The sequence below is a fragment of the Magallana gigas genome, chromosome 7, assembly GCF_963853765.1.
Source record: "Magallana gigas chromosome 7, xbMagGiga1.1, whole genome shotgun sequence".
NCBI lineage: Eukaryota > Metazoa > Mollusca > Bivalvia > Ostreida > Ostreidae > Magallana > Magallana gigas.
The window spans coordinates 18,186,911-18,206,853 of NC_088859.1; the positions used below are offsets into that span (position 1 = coordinate 18,186,911).

The 19,943-nt window shown below is 33.2% G+C and overlaps 2 protein-coding genes across 9 annotated transcripts in view; one reads left to right on the forward strand and one right to left on the reverse strand.

Moving 5' to 3' along the window:
- Positions 1-214: 214 nt before the first annotated feature.
- On the forward strand, positions 215-14,927 carry LOC105344515 (neprilysin-2). Of its 2 annotated transcripts, none has more exons than XM_066065518.1 (15): positions 215-587; positions 750-1,212; positions 4,615-4,692; positions 5,486-5,597; positions 5,927-6,034; positions 6,481-6,632; positions 7,920-8,036; positions 9,047-9,181; positions 9,448-10,186; positions 10,407-10,526; positions 11,034-11,164; positions 11,427-11,492; positions 13,842-13,934; positions 14,512-14,603; positions 14,770-14,927. In XM_066065518.1, the coding sequence occupies exons 1-15, from the start codon at positions 517-519 to the stop codon at positions 14,867-14,869; spliced, it is 2,577 nt and encodes an 858-aa protein (XP_065921590.1). In that variant the 5' UTR covers positions 215-516; the 3' UTR covers positions 14,870-14,927. The 2 variants fall into 2 exon arrangements, with proteins under 2 accessions (XP_065921590.1, XP_019929353.3); XM_020073794.3 differs by having other exon boundaries at positions 224-587; positions 797-1,212.
- Positions 14,928-15,903: 976 nt separating this feature from the next.
- The window catches only part of LOC105344510 (receptor-type guanylate cyclase Gyc76C), a 50,191-nt gene continuing 46,151 nt past the window's right edge, over positions 15,904-19,943 (reverse strand). For all 7 annotated transcript variants that reach the window (XM_066065521.1, XM_066065520.1, XM_034457081.2 and 4 more), the window contains exons 18-22: positions 19,439-19,579; positions 18,357-18,480; positions 17,619-17,961; positions 17,174-17,265; positions 15,904-16,739 (exon numbers count right to left, since the gene is read on the reverse strand). In XM_066065521.1, the coding sequence (XP_065921593.1) occupies positions 16,341-16,739; positions 17,174-17,265; positions 17,619-17,961; positions 18,357-18,480; positions 19,439-19,579 (1,099 nt within the window). In that variant the 3' untranslated portion in view covers positions 15,904-16,340. The remainder of the gene's footprint in view (positions 16,740-17,173; positions 17,266-17,618; positions 17,962-18,356; positions 18,481-19,438; positions 19,580-19,943) is intronic.

Below are 19,943 nucleotides of genomic sequence, written 5' to 3' on the forward strand. Positions count from 1 at the left end.
AATTGATATAGACTACGATATTTTGGAGTTAATCTAACACCTTTTTCTCGGTACAGACCATTGTATTCTTAGACTTGATAGCTTGTTCTTGTCACCTTTGCCAAAGGAGCAGGTGTCTTGGTTCCATTTACAAGACCAATTTTATGGTTTCCCATATTAGAAAAAAGAAAGAGTCTACGTTAATTGAATACTAAGCGCGAACTTATGACTACTCGGCTCGAATAATAAAGGTCGGTGTTTACTGCATAATTTGGCCACTTCTGTATTTTTTCCCGATGACAATGTCTGAACTTGCATAATGTAATATTCCCGATGCCTCCCTACCATCTATCAGGCGAATCGTAGGAAGATAGTCTGTGATCTTATAAACAAAATTCGCGTGAGTACCATTCTGCTCTCTTGGATTAAAATGCTTTACCTGGAAAATAACAGAGTAGCGGATGCTCTCCGTACAATTACGAAATTGATTTCCATTTGAGATGGAATCAAGCCGGAGTGGCGATCGCCCATTCCTCCATGAGATTCATTGACAGACAGGCGGACGTTTCTACCTCCATCATCCGGACTCACTTTATGTCCTTATTAAGGTAAACGATGCTTATGTTTTACTGTATTCGTTTGCTTTAAAACGGGCAATAATATTTTTAATTCAATGTTTTTTTTTTTGCTTTCTTTGGTAAAAATAATGGTTATTTTATGATTTAAAAGATAAGTTTGCACTTATAATTCTTTTAAGTTTTTTTTGTAAGACAAAATCTGAAAACGGAAAAACAAATTCTCCTTGAATTTGAAACAGTTTCCTTGATGACACTGACGATGTCTGTCGAGAGCCCGGACTCTGGAAAGTACGTGGTATACACAGTAACATCAGACGAAAGCAGCACGGATTTGGAGGACGGAGGGCATGTCAATTTCAAAGACACCGAAATGGATTCCCTAAACAGTAAACCCTCGCCCTCTCGTCGACCACTCAGGTCCTTCTCGTCCGATTCCTCAAAATGGAGCGCATACTGGTCCACTAGAGAAAAATGTTGCTGTTTGTGGAACGTTGCTTTCGTGTTGGCGACCTCTGTTTTGATTTTTGTTGTGGTCTACATAACCAAAAATGGCGCTAACAATGGCTCACCGGACGCAAACTACACTTGGAACCCCTCGGGTACTTATTTTGTCAGCACGATGACTCCAGTGGGTCCGGAGTCAGATATAAGCAAGGTATGTTGAGGTTTTTCTCGCGGTCACAGCATTTGTGCTTTGTGAATAGTAATTAGGAAAATTGGTGCAGTTTAATTAGTGGCTATATTGCGGAGCTCTGCAATGAGAGTTGGGGTGGGGTTTTTGTGAAAATTCGAATTGCATGTACAATCATATTAATTATAGTAATGTTCTTTCAGATTTTTTGTTATCGGAAATATCATTTAGATAATTTTGTTATTTTTTTAAAGAAAAACTAATCACATACATGTATTACTTATCTAATTACGCCACAGCCTTTTAAAGGGACTTTGACACGATTTGAGATCAAAAATTTTATTTTTATTTTTTATGTATAAAATGGTTTACTGGTGCACTTTACATGATTGACCAAAATATTGATTGTAAAGTCAAGTTACGAGTGGGATACAGAGGTGAGAATTGGTTGTAATGTAAACAAAGCTCGAGTCTTATAGTTGTTTACAAAAAATGTATTGTAGAGAATTACCATTTTTTAGACAAAATGACATGTAAAAACAATTTAAACTAATTCAGTATCTTCATAAATACCATTATAAACAAAAGAAAGATACATTTGATTGAAACTTACACCAATACAACACATATGTAAAAATGACAATATTCGAGCTTTGTTTACAAAACAAAGAATTATGAACTCTGTAACTTGCTTATAACTTGATATTTGACTCTCAAATTTTGACATAGCATTATAAACTTCTATATTTATCAGTATAAACATTGAAAATGGTAAAATAAAATTTGAAAATTTTAAGTCAAATCGTGTCCAAGTCCCTTTAAGAAAATGAATGGCAAAATGTATGTGGAAGAAGTAATTTTACCATAATGAAATGCATTGTTATACATATCTAAGTGCACTCAAAATAATCATGTTATCATGCCCGTATGTGTTTGAAGCATTATAAAAATTAACGCTTGGAGGATGCAAGCAGCACTTTAAATTAAACGCCGTACAGCTTGTCGGGAAAAAGTTTACAAATCGCTTCCATTTATCCTCCTGTAAAGAAAACATCAAGTATTTATGTGCAAAATAGCGCCATCATGCATGGAAGCAGGTCTGATTTACGAGAAATATCTCAACTGAATGATCTTGGTTTATCTGTCTTAAGAACTGCTTAATACCCAAAATGAAGAAGTTTTAAGCCTTATTCGATTTTTGCTGTTCTGTGCGTTATCTTGATGGAGCATCCAATGAAGTTCGAATGGTAAACGCGTCTTGCTTAGAATGGGTGACGGCGTAAGCATTTGTAATCTTAATAATTCAGGTTTTTCATTATTGAGCGAGAGATAAAAAAATAAGATAAAGGAAGAGGAAGTTGGTAATTTTGTAATAAACTCACAAGAAATTTTACTGCATAATGTTGTCGAATTTATCCTTATTGTTGATAAAGAAACCAAATTGTGAAGCTAATCATATAATGTATCAAAACGTAAGAAAGGCTTAAGGTACCTCACTACATCAAGACATACTTTTTAAGATACTATGGCGATTTAAAAGTATTGTTATATTGTTTTCATCGATAGAATCGCTTAAATATCATCATAGTTCAGTGGTTAAAGTATCGTGCTAGTTAACCGCATATCATGAGTTCGATTGGGCTTGGAGATTTTGTTCATTTTTACCTAATCATATTTTTGAAAATCTGAATCTAACTAAAATAATTAATGTTTTTGCCAATATTACATACATATATGTAATTATATTTCTTATGCATCATGCTATCTATCATAATAAGTAATTTTTTGTTGATTTTACAATCTTTTTTAATGTTAAGTGAGCCATCTTAAATCAAAATTTTCGATTCATGACTTTTAAAACATGTAAATAATTCAACCACAGATTTTCTGTGCTTAAAAATATGTATAAAGATCTGATGTTTCATACTTTACGATTTTGGATACATTCATACACATACATACAATGCCAAGTCCTTCAGGCAATTAATATACAGTTCCTGTGTAAGGAATACACGTAGATGTTATTATCCATATCTCCTATTTTAATTACAATGTACATGAGTCGTCATCATCTAATCTTCGACAATCTCTACCTGAGATTCAAATCTTTGCGTATACTTTAGCATGCTAAAGTATAAAGAGTTCATTTCTTTTTTAATATGGGAAAACCCAATTACCATGCTTCGTAAAATTAAAAAAATAGCTGGATCTTTCTTATCAAACAGTTGTGAAATGTTGTTGTGGAGGAATAATTTCTTTAAAAACAAAAGAAAATTTCAATAGTACAAAAATGTACAATAATAAATATCCAAAGGATTCGCAAAATTATGCAATTAACTTATATTCTACTGGTATTGTCGCTGTATTGTCTGTTCTGCAAAACGTGTAAATAAGCCAAATGGGGAGAAAAGTTTTGGTTAGACAGAGCTGTTAAATCAAAGGCAATTATAGTTTTTGGACACTGTTGTTGGATAAGCATCCTCTTGAGGACTGCCGGGGTAATTGTTGAAGCATCTTCTTGCGATAACCGATCGTCATACGAGGTGTCATAAAGCGATCTCAAGGTAATCACTCGTGACGTTCATGTCATATCGCTGAGAGACAATGCCAAGATGTAATACATCTACTAGTATACTGTAAATGTTTGGGTAAGGTGGGCAGGTGCGGCACTTGTCCTTTAGCTTGACAATAAAAGAATTAAAGGGGTATCATGATGAAATGAAGATCATAACTAAAAAAATGGCCCGGCAGTAACGTCAAATACTCTTTATGGAAGGTTGACACATATACATGTGTTGGCATATGTCGATCGCATTCTATCAAAATCATGAGGTATTTTTGCGCTTACTTTTAAACTTGTCACACAAGGCATACGAATATTTAGTTTGCTCTGCGTAGAATCTGTACAGTTTTTTATTCCATTAACTTTTACCAACTTGATGGTAATGATTTATATACCTTATGCAACACTTTGAAAAAAAATTCTGATGCAAGATCTTTCCAATTTTTAAAAAAAAATAACAGTAATCATGGAAAACAAGTTTTGCAAAACAATTTCAATCACTGACATAGAACCTATAACTTCGATACTTCTTCTGGTAGCCTCTTTCGGATCAAAATTTAATAAGTTGGCATCGGAAACGATCGTTTTGGCAAGTGACTGATGAACTTAATAACACCTTTCATTAACAAACACGGGCGTGTTATATCAATGATGCAAAATTGATTGCAACTTTGCGCCGTTCATCGTCTTTCTGTACATTTATTTAAGTGCTTCATAGATTAAGGCTTTTAAATAATAACGGATATTGGCCAACTTATTAAACGCCAGTATAGTATTTAGGCCCGATCTTATTGGGGAAACGCGGTCCTTAACAAAGCGCCTGAATAATTGATGAATAATACGTTTTCTTTTTATTTTTATAGATCTGCTACACTCCTGACTGTGTTCGCTTATCCGCAGAAGTTCGCTCGCGGATGAATACAAGTGCCAATCCGTGTGAGGTAATTGACAGTTTTCGCGCCCTTTTGTTGATGATGACCGACGTCTTCCCCCGACATTTCTTTGACCCACTAGAGGCTTTTATGCGTATCGGTCAATAAGGAATTTTTTTTCCAAAAAAAAAATAAAATAAATTGGTTTTCTCACCAGATTCGACGGGGTCTGATTTCTGTGCCTGACCGTATACAATTTCTCAATATACTATTGGTGCGACATGACAAATTCGTATTGATCAAAACGATAACAAAAGGAGATTCTCCCCCATCCCTCACACCTCTATTATGCGCTGTCTTCCAAACTTACCGATAACGACATTACCCTGCTAATTCTACAACGGAGCAATCTCCCAAATTTGATATTATTCAGAAATTCTATTATTTGAAGTCGTATTAATTGCACGCAATGAGCAGAAATTCCAGACGCGTTAACTTTATTTATATTCCACTCCCAAAAGCAAATGTAGTTTTTCTTTCTCTTTTTGTCGGAAATATGCTATAATCAGTAATACAAATGTATTCAGTACTTATTTATGAGAGCACTCAGTTATTGGATTAGCCCTTTCTTCCTTCATTATTTATACCCTTTGTATCGTTGTTGTTGCGATACTCATCAAAGCATTCCTTTCATTCAGAATATTCTATTTAAATTAATACATGCTTGCATGTGTGTATAACAAGTACGTATGTATACTAATTCGATTGCTAAATATCATGATTCATTGCATATATCGATGATAGTTTCATTGAGTCCCTTTATAAATAAAAAACGGTTTGATAATTCTGTGGTCTCTTTCAGGATTTTTACGAGTATGCTTGCGGGGGATACCAGGCACCACTGACTTGGACGACCCCCAGGGTTCGGGAGGTGCCAGATGCAGTCACACAGTACTACAGGTCTAAGATTATCGGTAAGTCAATTCGATTTAGCGTCTAGGTATAAAAAAAACCCTCTTACATGTATGTTTTCTGAAAGAATATGGGGGGGGGGTCAAACTATTTTAATCAATGTATAATTTGCTTAGTTCCACTTTCCCTAAACGATATGACCAAAGGATCAAACAATGAACAAATTACGAGAGGAAATACTATTCCATCGGGTATAGTTTAATATCTTGACTAACGTTTTTTTGTTTACTTGAAGAATTACAAATGGAAACATAATAATTGTGAAAGTTGCGTCTAAATGTGTCAAAATAAATTCAAGTTAATTTAACTAGTTGGTATTTTTTATTTACAGATAAGTTATCAGCTACGGTCAAACAGTTTGATGCAAACGATGTAAAGTTAGCCAAGAGAGCATTTCAATCCTGTGTCACGGCACCAGAAAGAAATATACAGCACCACTGTAATCATTTCAACTCTACTTTTTCTTTCTTTTCCTCTTTTTTAATAAAATGCGTATTCCAAACAGAATTATAAACCCCATTCTCAAAAAAAAAAATCTACTTTGTGTTCGCAGTATTCGACATATAAGCGTTACGTCTCGCCAACTTGAAATAAACCAGAAACCTAATAGGCAACTCTATATTTAACACATAATTACAACAGGCACGAAGGATTATTGCCATTTTATGTTCTTGCTGAAGCTATCGCCTCCTTCTTTAGCTATTTACTAGTATTTGATTTGAGTTTCCATATGAATCGACCTGTCTTTTTGTAGCCATATTGCCAAAGACGTAAACGTTAAGAAAACCTTGGTATTTACACCACAAATCTTAAGCTTCTAAAATACGGGGGGGGGGGGTTGTTGTTTTGTTGTTTTTTTAAATTCTAAATTTTGATCTTTGTCAGTTGAAGATTTGGTCGACAGCTTCGAAAGAGACCAAACCGATGGTAATCTAGGACCCAGTCATTCGTTGACCAAGCTTTTAGCCCATGCTGTGAAATACTACGGGGTTTCACCGCTTTTCAAAGTCATACGGTTGGAAAAAGACAAATTTGCCGTGAGTTTTTTCTTTCCAGATCTATGAAAATATTAAGTTCTTAATTCTATCAACCAACATGTATACGAAACCTGCATGAAAATGTTCACGCACTTAAAATGTCTTGCACATCACGAAAAGAAAACAGATTTATTTAGTATGGTGGAGTAAATGTTTGATTATCATTCAAAAAATGGAAACATATCTATTAAATTGACGTATATTTCAAGTCATTCATCTGTATTTTGTATGAACAAAAGCTCTTTTTTTAACATTTTATTTAGTTATTCTAACGAGTAAACTATGTAAAAAAAAAAAAAGCACCCACACAAAAGAGGTTGTGAAATTGAGTTACTGTCCAGTAAATGAAAGTCTTCAACAGACTGGTATATTTAGAACACGCTAAAAGGCTGTAAGCTTTTTCAGGTCTTGGCTTATTTTTTGTGCTTCTTAATGCAATAAAGCTAATGCAAAGGTTTTTCTCCGCTTTCGACGTGTGAAACTTCCAATAGTCTAGTAAGCAGATAGAGCCCCTCAACCGATATCGACATCTTTATTAGAATTATACGGCCTACGATAACAACTTTTCGATACCAGTGAGCTACTGGTAATAACCCATTGGCATTATTTCTGCGGCTACTCAGAACACCCCGCGCGTTTTGATTTATAAGTAGGGAGTCCAAATCACAAAAGTCTTCGAGAGAAATCACTGGAGTAGATAATGAAGCGTTAAGCAAAATATTCCTGACGACCATTAGGATGTAGAAATAAAGTCTGCTCTATGTTTGAATTTGATTTGTTAAACATCCTGATATGTGTTAATGGCCCTTATAGCTGTGAAAGCCCGGACAGCGAATTGTATTATTAGAGGGATTTGGGTTTGAGTTCAAAGTGACCACTTGAATGCTAATGTATATCTTAGGATTCTTTGAACAAATCATTCATTTTGTAATAAATATAATAGCTTTTGTGGTCATGATACCGTGTGCACACATCAAAATACGGTGATTTCATTAGGTCGATTATTGTTCTGCTTTATTTAAAATTATATACATTTTCGTTTTTTCATCTTTCTAACATTTTTCCTCTGACCATGCTACACACTTCCTTCACTTTGAAAACTTGCCATAATTTTTACTAGCTAAGCCACGTTTGGTGACGAGCGTGAGAAATTGGTAGAAATTAAGGATAATATGTTCAAAAGAGAATTATTCAGCGACGTTATTTGATTATAGACAGAATGTGGGATGTAGACAACAACTGGGATATACTTGATTACATACGTAAACTGATGCTCTGTGATTGCAGATTATAAACAGATTTTCAGATCAAAGAATTTCGGACCTTTCCAAAGGCGATCACAAGATATCATCCTTCCGACATCTGTCACCACTGGACTTTTATTATCTGACGCCGCAAGATACGGTATGTATGTCATTTGTTGAGAAAATGGTCAATACTCAACCGTGAGAAAACATACTAAAAAAATTAAGTTGATTTTTGTAAATTCTGTATGATTATATCGCATTATAAACTACATCATACAGGGAAATATTCGCCCCGTTTTATTTTCGCCCCTTCGCCCTCGTTGTCGGCGGGCGAATTTCAGACTGGGCGATTTCCAATGTTCCAATTTATCTCTTTAATACACAAGCGTGTCTGGGCGAATTTATGACGGGGCGAAACCGTTTGCAAGTGTTGAAGGGCGAAATGAACATGGGGCGAATATTAATAGAATCATTCATTAATACGAGTGTGGGATAGTGAAATTCCACCTCGGGGACAAGATTCACTGTCTAGGACGAGGCTTTGCCGAGTCCTAGACCGTGAATCTTGGCCCCGAGGTGGAATTTCACTATCCCACACGAGTTTATAATGAATGATTATTTTTCTCGCATTATATTAGCTTAAAAAATGATGTTTGACAACTTTCTGTTATGACGTTCAAAGATTACTTTCGGTTTATCCCTCCGCGTGCTTCAAATAGTGCAAGTTAAATGAAAGCATACGACAGTTTTTTTCAATTAAAATATGAAAAATTGTAATTAATTATGCAACACAATTACTTAATGGATAATATCAATGCACTATTTTGCATTTCCCTACAGCAGACAACGTTTGTTTACGTTTTAAAACGGCGTAGTAATACACAGTGTAAGACAGAAAAATCTCACACTGCTGTCTCACACCGGACAAACCGATCTCACACCGGTGATAATGCGAGAAAACCCTGTATACAGTATCGATTCAATGAAAGGTACATGCATACTTCAATCAAACATGGCTCTCTTTCAGGCCTGGCTATTTAAAGGATTTTATAATGCTCATGAATGATTGACATATGATATTCAACCTTTTCTGATTAATTGCTCATTAGTAGTAATGTGTTACTTTTAAAATTAGAATTATTTTAAATTTATGTCTTATTTTTTCAGAAAATCATTGCTTACAGAAACTACGTTAGAAATATCGTTAAGCTTGTGTTTGGCAACGGTACGAGTAGCTTCGCTGTCGCTTATTTACGGCTAACAGTAAATGATGTGTTGGACTTCGAAATGCGCCTCAATCAGGTATATACATTTTCTATTTTAATTTCAATGTATGAAAAAGATTGAGTTTCTATTAGTCCCTGCCTGAATGATATCTGATATTGAAGGGTTTTTTAAACAATTGTCAAGTTTCACTTGGTATGTATTGAAGTTGGTTCGAATTCTATTGATTGTTTTCAAACGACATATATATAGCATATGATTGAAGTATACAATCATAATATTGGAAATTATGGAAAATTAGTACGTATTTTTTATACAATTGCTTCGATTCTATTTTATTATAGGCCATGTTTGCACCATCTGCAGTGAGTACACTTAATAACATCTTAAACTGCTCTCAGAAATATACAATCGGCGAACTTACACGATCTTATTCCGGATATAAGATCGAATGGAGGACATTTTTCACCATTCTTTTAGATAGAAATGTATCGGACAATTTTGAAATTTGCTATTCGGATATTTCCTATGACGTCACGGACATTCTGTACGACACACAAATAAACATAATAAAGAATTTCGTAAAACTTCATATCATATTAAACTCGGACATACTTTTGGCGCACGGGATACTTCTCGATCCATTCAGGGAAGATAATTCAATTCATGGGAGGAGTTTAACAAGAGAATCCAAATGTTTTGCGTGTTTGCAAAATATTTTACCGCTAAGCACCATATTCAAATCTCAAGAAGATGTGTTCTTCAGCAGAAATTCTTCTATGGCTTTTTTGGAACTGAAGAAGTCTTTGATCAAAATGATTGACAATATGTACTGGATACCTTTCAGGCAGAGACGAGCATTAATTGCTTACGCCAACGAAGCTGGCATTTTATTCAAGACAGACTCTAGATATAATATTTATGGGGATACTGTGTATTCCGCACTCTTGAATAACACGGACTTTTACCCAATCGTCTTTGGTGCTATTAGACAGAAATATCGATACCAAATGGATGGCTATATTATTTCTCCATTATTCATGAATACAATCTCCGATTATAACGATTGGAAACAAAACATCAGTAAGTAAAGTGTATCAGCGATTCATTGAACTAATCTAATCTTTCAAATACCTCATATTGAATATATCATAATAATTTTATTGTAATTTGATTTTATCAATATATCTAATAGATTCTTTACATTTATGACTATGTAGTTTTTTTTTATATAAACATTAATAAGTTTTGATAAACAAATCAATAAATGCTGTTATATAATTATGCAATTTTATGATTTCAGTTATTTCACCGATTGCAAACAGGAGCCCTGTGTTTTACCATTTTGCATCCAATGCTCTTCTCTTCGGGTCAACGGGGGCTTTTATTGCTCAGATTCTCGCCAGAGTATTTGATATTGATGGTATGTAACTTTAGATCTAAATTACTGAAATTGAATGGATAGGGAACTTTGCTTTTAAAAATTCAATTTAGACTGTGAAAGTTTGAGTGTTAAAAAAAGACGTGTTCTCTCCCTATGGACGGAATTTGCTTGTTCGAATACATCAGATCAAACTTGGATAACATTTCTCCACAGACCAACTTTGTAAATTATATAACTGATTTACTTTTCTCAAAATGTTATAAAATAATGCAACTTTATTTCATTAGAGGACACTGTTTCATTGGTTATAAAAGCAAATTTTGTGAACTTGAAAATTGCCTACTTTTTAAATCTTTTAATATGAAAAGCATTCTTTACAGCTGCCTATCAATCACAACAATATACTTATCGATAAATGCATGTAGAACAACCTCGATGGGACGTAAAAGAACAAATAGCCCCAAAACATTAATCTTTAATCACTTATTGATTAGCGTAACCTTATTTTTGGGCGTTTTATGATTTTTTTGTGATTTTTATTTGAAGTTATTCTTTCCCATTACCTAAATGGCATCATTGAGCAGGAAGTCGTCTTTACCTTCGCTCATCATTTTCAATGTCTCGTTGAAACGTTTACAAAATACACCATCACCGACGCAGGGGGAGCAGTGCATCAGGTATTTGAAGAAAGAGCAAAGACGAATCAGTAACAAAAAAGGAGTTTACTTTTGTGTCATTCATATGAGTTTTACATTTTTTTGCAAATTTCCCTCCTGTTTATGTTAACATGACATTTTTTAAAAAACTATTTCATGGACCTTGTATGATATCATTGATTTTTTTTATAAGAATCGAGATATAATCATCTAAATACAGATTATTTACTCTTAACTTTTATTAATATTTAGGTGTTTTACCAAAAATTTCTTTACTTATTAGGTAAATGGGGCTCTAACTAAAGGAGAAAATTTTAGAGACACGTTGGCCTTACAAATAGCATACGATGTAAGTATGAACAGTACATATTTATTTGTTTATATTTACAAATTTCGTTTCCATTTTCAATAATTTCATCATTGGCACAAAGTGTGAAATGGCCGTGCACAACGTAACAGCATCACGTGATCGCTTTGCACCACGTGGTAATCAACATGATTACGATGATTACGATGCGGCACAAGCGGGGTTTGAAAATATGAAAATAATGTACAAATGTCATAATTGTTCGTACAATAATTGAAAAATAATGAAATAAAAGAATTTTTTTATAACCTGTTATCCAATAGAAGTGACAAGCTTTTCTGATCACACAATATCCGGCGTCAGCCTGTCTGTTGTCTGTGAACTTCTCAAATTTTATCTCAACCGAAATTAGATTGTTGAAGGCTTTTTAATTGCTTATGTTGAGCTCTCCTCGACTCTTTTTTGTCACTTGAATCTGGTTTTTATTTTTATGACAAAGCTTGCAATTTCATTATAGTTCCATAAGTTTTAGAGTTGCTGTTTATGCGATTATTTTCAAATATTTTTCACTATCCATATTTTTTTTAATCTTTTTACGTTACTTGCATATTGATATCACAAATAATTGTAGCTTAGTTGTTCTACAGAGAATTTTTTGATAGATTTTTCTCCTGAGCGTTGTATCCTCTATTGAGGAACATTATTGGTCGGGATGGGGAAAGGGGGGGGGGGCAAACGATGGCTACACTACATCAGAAAGCTTGCACAGAAACATGTTGAACCTTGAGAAGAGGAATTTGAATGAATTACCCTATATCTTCCTTCGTTGAGATTTGCAATCCTTTTGGGCCCCAACTTTTCCGTAAACTAGAATGTACATAATTTCCATTGGCATACACTGTAAATATAAGAATTTTACAAAGTTTGCATCGTACTTCGTAAGAAAGATAAACTGCGAGATGTTCTCAAAGATATTCAAGAAATGAACTCTTAATGTATCTTGAAGTCCCATATTTGTTCTTGGTGTCGCAGTGTTAGTCCCCTAAAATCTACACTATAGCTGAATGCAGTCATGGCGATGTATGTATCTCGAATAATCAATTGTAGTAGAGTACCGTTTGTAGAGACGATTTACCCTATATCATCATTTGATGAACTTTGCATTTCAGGTCTAAGGCGATATTTAAACAGAATTGAATTAACATATTTTGTGAAGATATCGAATATTTTTCCACATATTCCTTTGTTGAACTTAACACTACTCCCGAAACCGATTATTGACCGAGTCACAGGTTGAAAAAAAAAACAAAGCTGAATCCATGCTACATTTAACTGAAAACGTTTTTATGTCAATATTGGTATTTCCTACACATAAATCACAGAATAGGATAATCGTAGGTCACACCTTTCTGAATTCAAGGTTTAGTTACTTTCCAATGAGAATAACCCAATAGAAATAAACATTATCTTAGAGGAGTGTATGATTGAGAAGGACGGTGAAAAAATTAAATGAAAGACATACAACAGACCTTGGATCATAAACTAGGCTGCTTCGTGGAGATTAATGTTAATGTAAGATACTTATTCGCCTGTGATATATATCGAGTTCATGTTCGGTAAATCGCGAAACAAACTGGTGGTGGATAAACGTTGGTTTACAGTAATATACACAATGTATGTTAAAGGGGCATGGTCACGATTTTGGTCAAATTTTATTTTTCTGTTTTAATTATTTGCAATGCTTAAGGATGGCATTTCTAATGATCATATGAAATTTGGGTGCCAGTCGTTGAGTTTTAAGCAAGATACAAGGCTCACAATTCTTCGTCATGTAAACAGGGCTCGTGTCCTGTTTTTGTTTACATAGGTTCAATATACCAGTGAAAAATCTTTTTTAAGCTGGTTTGTCTATCTTATTATTCATTTAAAGCATAAATAAACAGTTCCTAACGATTAACACATTTATTTTAGGTCTAAAACTGGAATTTTCACTTCAACATTCGAAATGTAAACAAACGCTTTGTTTACATAGTGAAGAATTGTAAGCTCACTAACTCGCTTATAACTCATCAAATGACACTCAAATTTTGGTTGCCTATTAAAAATGCCTTACTAAAGCATTGTAAACATTAAAATCGAAAAAATAATTTTTGACCAAAATCGTGACCATGCCCCTTTAAATACTACAAACAGTTTTAATATTATGGTTTGCGAACACCGCAATTAACCCGGGAAAAAAACTCTTTTTGGTTAAGGGTGTAAAGATTTGGAATCGTATTTAACATTTCTTGTGAACGATTTTATCTTACATGGTTCATTTGTTTTTAGAACTTCGTTATTTTGATTAAAATTTTACTGACAAGAAATTGATGAAGTAACCAATTATTTCAGGCCTTTCTGTCAAATATTAATTGGAAAGACAAATACAGACTTCCTGCACTGCCGCTCACAGAGAACCAATTATTCTTCGTTGCCTTAACTCAGGTGAGGTATCGCAACATTCAATTCGATCACATGCTTTTAAATTCAATTTGTTTGAAAAAAAAGGGTTTGTTTAATTCATTTCCAAATGCAAGGCAATTAGAAGAACACATGTTTCCACTTTAAATTAGGTAACCGTTTTCGAAAGCTTTACCAAAAAAGGTGATTGCCTATCACTTCACATATTATCAGCGGGTTATTAGATAATTCGATTATTTATTATTTATTCATACTATTTGAAAATTAACTTAAATTGCCCAATCCCAAAATGTAGCAAATAGGTTTAAATTGTATTACATCTGTTGGTTTCATTTGTTTTAACTAGGAAAATTCATTAGATATTCAGTAAATGTAATTCACAACCTGACTATATAACCATTAAAAATCAACATGCATAGAAATATCATTTCCCTAAGTTAATCTATTTTAGTCATGTTTTCCTATAAATATGAAGAGTTGTATTAAAGTTACACATTTCAAACTAATTCAAGATACTATCATTTTTTAATTGATGAATGGTTTTAAATTCGTTGAAGAATGCAAAACTTCAATGTAAATGCTGTGTTACTTGTTATTTTAGACTTATTGCGAAAGCATAGGCCCAAGGGGTATTGACCATTTTTATATACATGTAAACAATGGGAATACCATGTCTTTACCAAGGAATTTAAGGTTTGTATTTTTTATTCTATCTACATTAATAAATTTCATTTCATGTTTATTGTTAGGGTGTACTATTTAAATGCTTTTAATTTTGATTCCCAGTTAATTGAAAGAAAATTGTTTATATGCAAAATGTAGATTTTTCTATCTTAATATTTCTTTCTTTTTTTTATAGAGTAAAAGGAATGTTGTCCAATTTTGGAAGTTTTTCAAAAGATTTTAACTGCCCAGTTGGTGCCGCTATGAACCCAGTTGACAAATGTGTTATGTTTTAAGTGCGCCAAATTATTTATTACAGCCACTGCTCTTTGAGAATAAAAAATATGTTACATGTGTCTTGTACTTTTATGATCTCTTGCTTGACTGCATGTAATTATAATCGCTCTCCATTGTGAAAATTCAAAAGAATTATTAGATAGAATTTTACTCAAACTGTCAACAAATGACAAAACAGATATATGTTCTAGTATAAAGGATAAATAAACCATTTAGTTCATGCCATTTTTAATTATCGATTCAAAAAATGTTTATTTTCAGCGTTGGTTGCTACAATTTCATATCATATATGAACCGCCATTTTATAATTTAACTGATTATTTATGCATTGATAAAAATGATCAGAACTAAAATCTAAACATGCTTTTCAAATCTTATACATGTTATTACATATCTTAACAGTAATGCAAATTTCGTCAGCCAACTCCAACGCTAATTTTGTTTATGCAAGATGTACACAATGCCTGAACCTTCAGAATCTAATTCAACAATATCGTGGGTGTAATATACATGTAGCTTAGTCGATTACCTGTATTTACACAATATGAACGCAATGTATTAAACTGATTAATAAAGGGTCTTAAAGTTAGCCATCCTAGTACATCGATGATTTTTCACGTAACTTGCTTTACATAATTACATGGGTTTGTGTTTCTTATAAAGAAAACGAATGAATTCAAATTCGCTAATTCATAGAGGTACGAATGATTTTCTCATTTTTGTTGCTTGAAATTCAAAAATTAAATTGGACAAAAAAAAAATACATTGTTACAAAAGGGGCACTTTAAAAAAAAGGGAGAGAAAATAAGTAACCCTTCGTCAATATTTGATTTTTCATCCCTAAACATTAGTTTTCAGAATATCATCACCTGCAAATTTTTTAAATTAAAAAAAACCCAGATTTTAAAATAATACCATGGGCGTCTGAACCTTAATTGAGTCCATATAGTGAGTTGTTTTTATTTACTAAAAGACACACGCATATGAATACAATCAAATGTTTCTAAGGTTAAACTAGAAAAAGGACACAAACAACGAACACATCTTTATTCTCATTAAAACATGTCAACACATTGAATAATAAAAATTAAAACATAACTGACTATTCAAAGTATCACAGAAATTAAAAATGCACCCAGCAGTAAATTATTCTAGCAGTTTTTTTTTTCATAATACATAATGTTTAAAACATAAAACTTCACCGGAAGTTAAAATTAATAATATAAAAAGCAATCAAAAATAAATTAGTATATGCACGGATCTAGAAATGTTTCCCAGGGATGGGTGGTCCGAGGGATATTTGACCCCACCCCCACCTAGATCAGCGCATGTAGTATACTAACTACAACGTACTGCATACTTAACACAAGATACAAACTCTAGAAGTAAAATTCGTTTAATATCCAAGAAAGATAACTCCTGAGATTTTTTATCAACGAAGTACTGTATAGAAGTGCAGGAAAAAATTGTTCAGGTAATTAAAGGAGCTAACTCTAAATTGTGATCACAGTTTCTTATCTTGCTTTCATCAACTTCCTTAAATTGGATTTGCTTGAACAGTCTCGGAGAGGGCAAATTAGAACTCCTGTGTTTAAAACTAGAAATTCTGTGTGGATTTAGCGAGAACTGGGAAGGCACGCTTCCGTTGCAAGAGTCGTTCAACGAATGCCTTCTGTAAAACGAGCGACTGAGTCTATTGTCAACACAGAGAGATTCCGATTTTTCACAGTTGCACTGAGTCCGGTTTTGGTTGTTGTTTCCTGATAGCGTGGGACTTGAGTCAGGAGTCAGGATAAACCGCGACATCCGCTTCCTGCGGAAGGATTTGTCTTCCCCTGTCAACCAGTACGTCAGTACATCTCCTTTACCCTAAATTTAGAAGTTAAAAACGCTCAGTTAAATAAATAAAGGTATTTAATTAAATAGAATTTTCTAACAATACATTTTCTTTTGATAATTGTCTTGTAGTTGTTTTTCTTTGGTTTTCATGTTGTTGGAAAAAAAAATAAATAACAATGGCCAAGCATGCCTGATATTCTAAGTCTTCGAGATCAAAGAAATTTTATATCATAGTAGTATTGTTTTGACTTCTAGTATAGGTAATATACTTACCTATTCTAATATTTTTATAAGTTAAATAAGTTAAACTTGTTTACTTGACTAACTCAAAAGAATAACGTTTGTTACCGACATGCTGATTTTTTCATATGAAAAAATCAATTCATTTACTACTCTGGCTTGAAAAGCATATCAATTATATTTACTACTACAATAGTAACATCTGATTGAATTAATTATCATACCTTCATTGACACAAAACCTCTCTCTACTGTCTGGTAGCCTCCAAGCTCATCCAGTATGGTTTTACACCGCTGTGAACAGTGTATTCGTAGAGCTGCACAAAAGGAAACATAGAAATATTGTACATTAGTACATTCCATTTGTACATTAGTCTTCATCACATATTTTTTGAACTTTGCATTCATCAAAAAGTTGACATACATGTTTTAAATGTTGCAAAAAATTACAATACTATTGGCTAGTTTGAATTCAACAATGTACATATTGTAAGTTAAAGTTTCAAATTAACGAGAATAAAAGAATTTTTTTTTTCAGATTAAATTATCAGCGAGAATACTTAAAAATGTAGAATGAAAGTTCTTTATAGTTTTAAAAATCAAGTTTGTATTATGTTTTATGAAACAGTATATACTCTTATAGGACTACAATAAATAAACTTTTACATACGTTCGCCATTTGACTCCATTCTGGATGCTGTGTTGACAGTATCTCCAAACAAACAGTATCTTGGCATCTTCAGACCCACCACTCCTGCGACACATGACCCAGAATGAATACCAATTCGGAGTTTTATCATTTCGTTTTCTCGATGTCGAATCTTAAAACTTTTTATAGCCTCCAAAAGATGCAGTGACATCGAGGCAATTTCCCCAGCATGCATTGTTCCGTTCGGGTTAGGGAGACCACTAACCACCATATAAGCGTCGCCGATGGTTTCTACCTTGTACACGTCATAATGCTCAATGATAGAGTCAAATAATGTGTAGAGATCATTCAACAAGTTCACCACCTGCAATAAACATAAAATGCCGGGAAAAATTTAACTCAATACTACATGGTTAAAACCATGTTCCAGAAAGCAACGCATTCAACAGAAGAAAAAAACAATGTAACTTATGTAATATTGAATACACGGTGAATTACTGTTTTGTTTATAAATAGGGTAAAGGAGAAATTAAGGGCTTTCTCTTCGTTTTGCTAAAAACAAAACCGGGTCTGACCTTGAAGCACTTGGGAGTATTATATGTAGCAATTTTGTTTTAGAGTACAGTTGCCTTATTAACACATGTTTATCATAAAGATTTCATATGTTTCTTTACAATTATATTTCACAGTAAGAGTCGCACTTTACGTAATAAACACGTGTACATGTACTTCACTCCAGAAAGTATCCGATATATTTACCTGTATGGGTGTACTCTCAGACGACAGGGCTGTGAACCCACATATGTCACTGAAGTAGATGGTTACGGAATCAAACGACTCCGCCTCCACTTCTTTACCCATTTTCAGTTGTTCTGCTACTGATCTGTTTGAACAGAGTAAGAACACACAGTTTAAAGACACTAAAGTGCCAAGTAATAGCGAAATATTATAGTTACAATTCTGGACAGTATTTTTTCAACATGTTGAGTAGACATTATCTAAACATACAAATAGTTTGAATGTATCGCTCATTGATATTTTTTTCTTCAATGGATTTGGAATTGTAATTGTAATTCTGTAAGTTCTTGGGACTTTAAGAATCGGCTATTAGGAAAAAAAACTGATTATAGAGAACTTAGGAACTATATCTTAAATCTTATGAAAATTGTCAACGTTTGGATTACAAAGCTGTAAAATAAATAGTCAGTGTTAATATCTCTGTAGCATCATTCTTAAAACCAAGAGGGATAACTATAGTTAAAAATGCAAAATATAAACAGAGACTATATTGTGTATATGTAAAACGAATCGAGAAAAAATAAATATTTTTGAATGCGACATTTTGTACCTAAGCAAGTAAGACAACATTTCCAATAATATGTTTCATTTTTAAAGTACATTTGAATAAAGTGAGACAGATTATCAAACCACACATTCCTACATGCTATAAAATCAAATAATTGCCTCGCTTTGCAAGCCAACTCAGAACAGTTTTGTCTTTTTAAATACTGGCTATCTACGTGTGCAACGTGAAACATCTTGTATTTAAAATAACTACTAGATCATAAAATACGCGTTCACTGTTCTCGTTGTGAGTGACGGAAACGCTAACACTTGAGTCCATATGCACAAAATAAAACATGCTCAAATTTCGTTCCTTCCTTGTGAAATATATTCAGAAATCTTTTATTATTGTGTCTATTTTTAAAAGTACTTAAAAAAAACTTTGTTATTTAAATTCCTAGCGCGCTCAATAAAAATGTCAGCCTAGGTTTCGAATTTTCTCTTTCAGACTTTTTGTCGTCGATTTTAAGCTACATTTTTCATACACCCATACATACTTTGGCAGCATCTGATGGAGCAGTTCCTCCGTCTTTTTCTTCTCTTCGATCAATTGTTCCGTCCGCTCGTCAACCACGGCTTCCAGATTGTTGGCATATTTCTCCATGATAGATATCATGTTGTCTAAAATGTTCGGTTTCCTTCAAATTAACAAGAAACATATTTTAAAAGAACGGGATATTATATTGTCTCCATTACGTGATCAAATAATGGACCATTGCGGTGAAGTAAATTATCTATCATTTGCTGCTTCCTCTAAGATGCAAAAAAAATAATTTTTATATGATGAATGGATGGACGGAAATAGTCGATTTTTTATGAGATTGTTGAACATGGCATATTTTTTTTTATATACATCATCGATTTTCTTTAAGATTATTCTTTATCATTTCCACTGTTTGCAACTTATCAATCTATATAGACACTATTTAAAATCATGCTACAGAATAGGAACTGATGGTATTTTTCGAACCTTAGGTATATTTGGTATACTGGTAAGTTCCT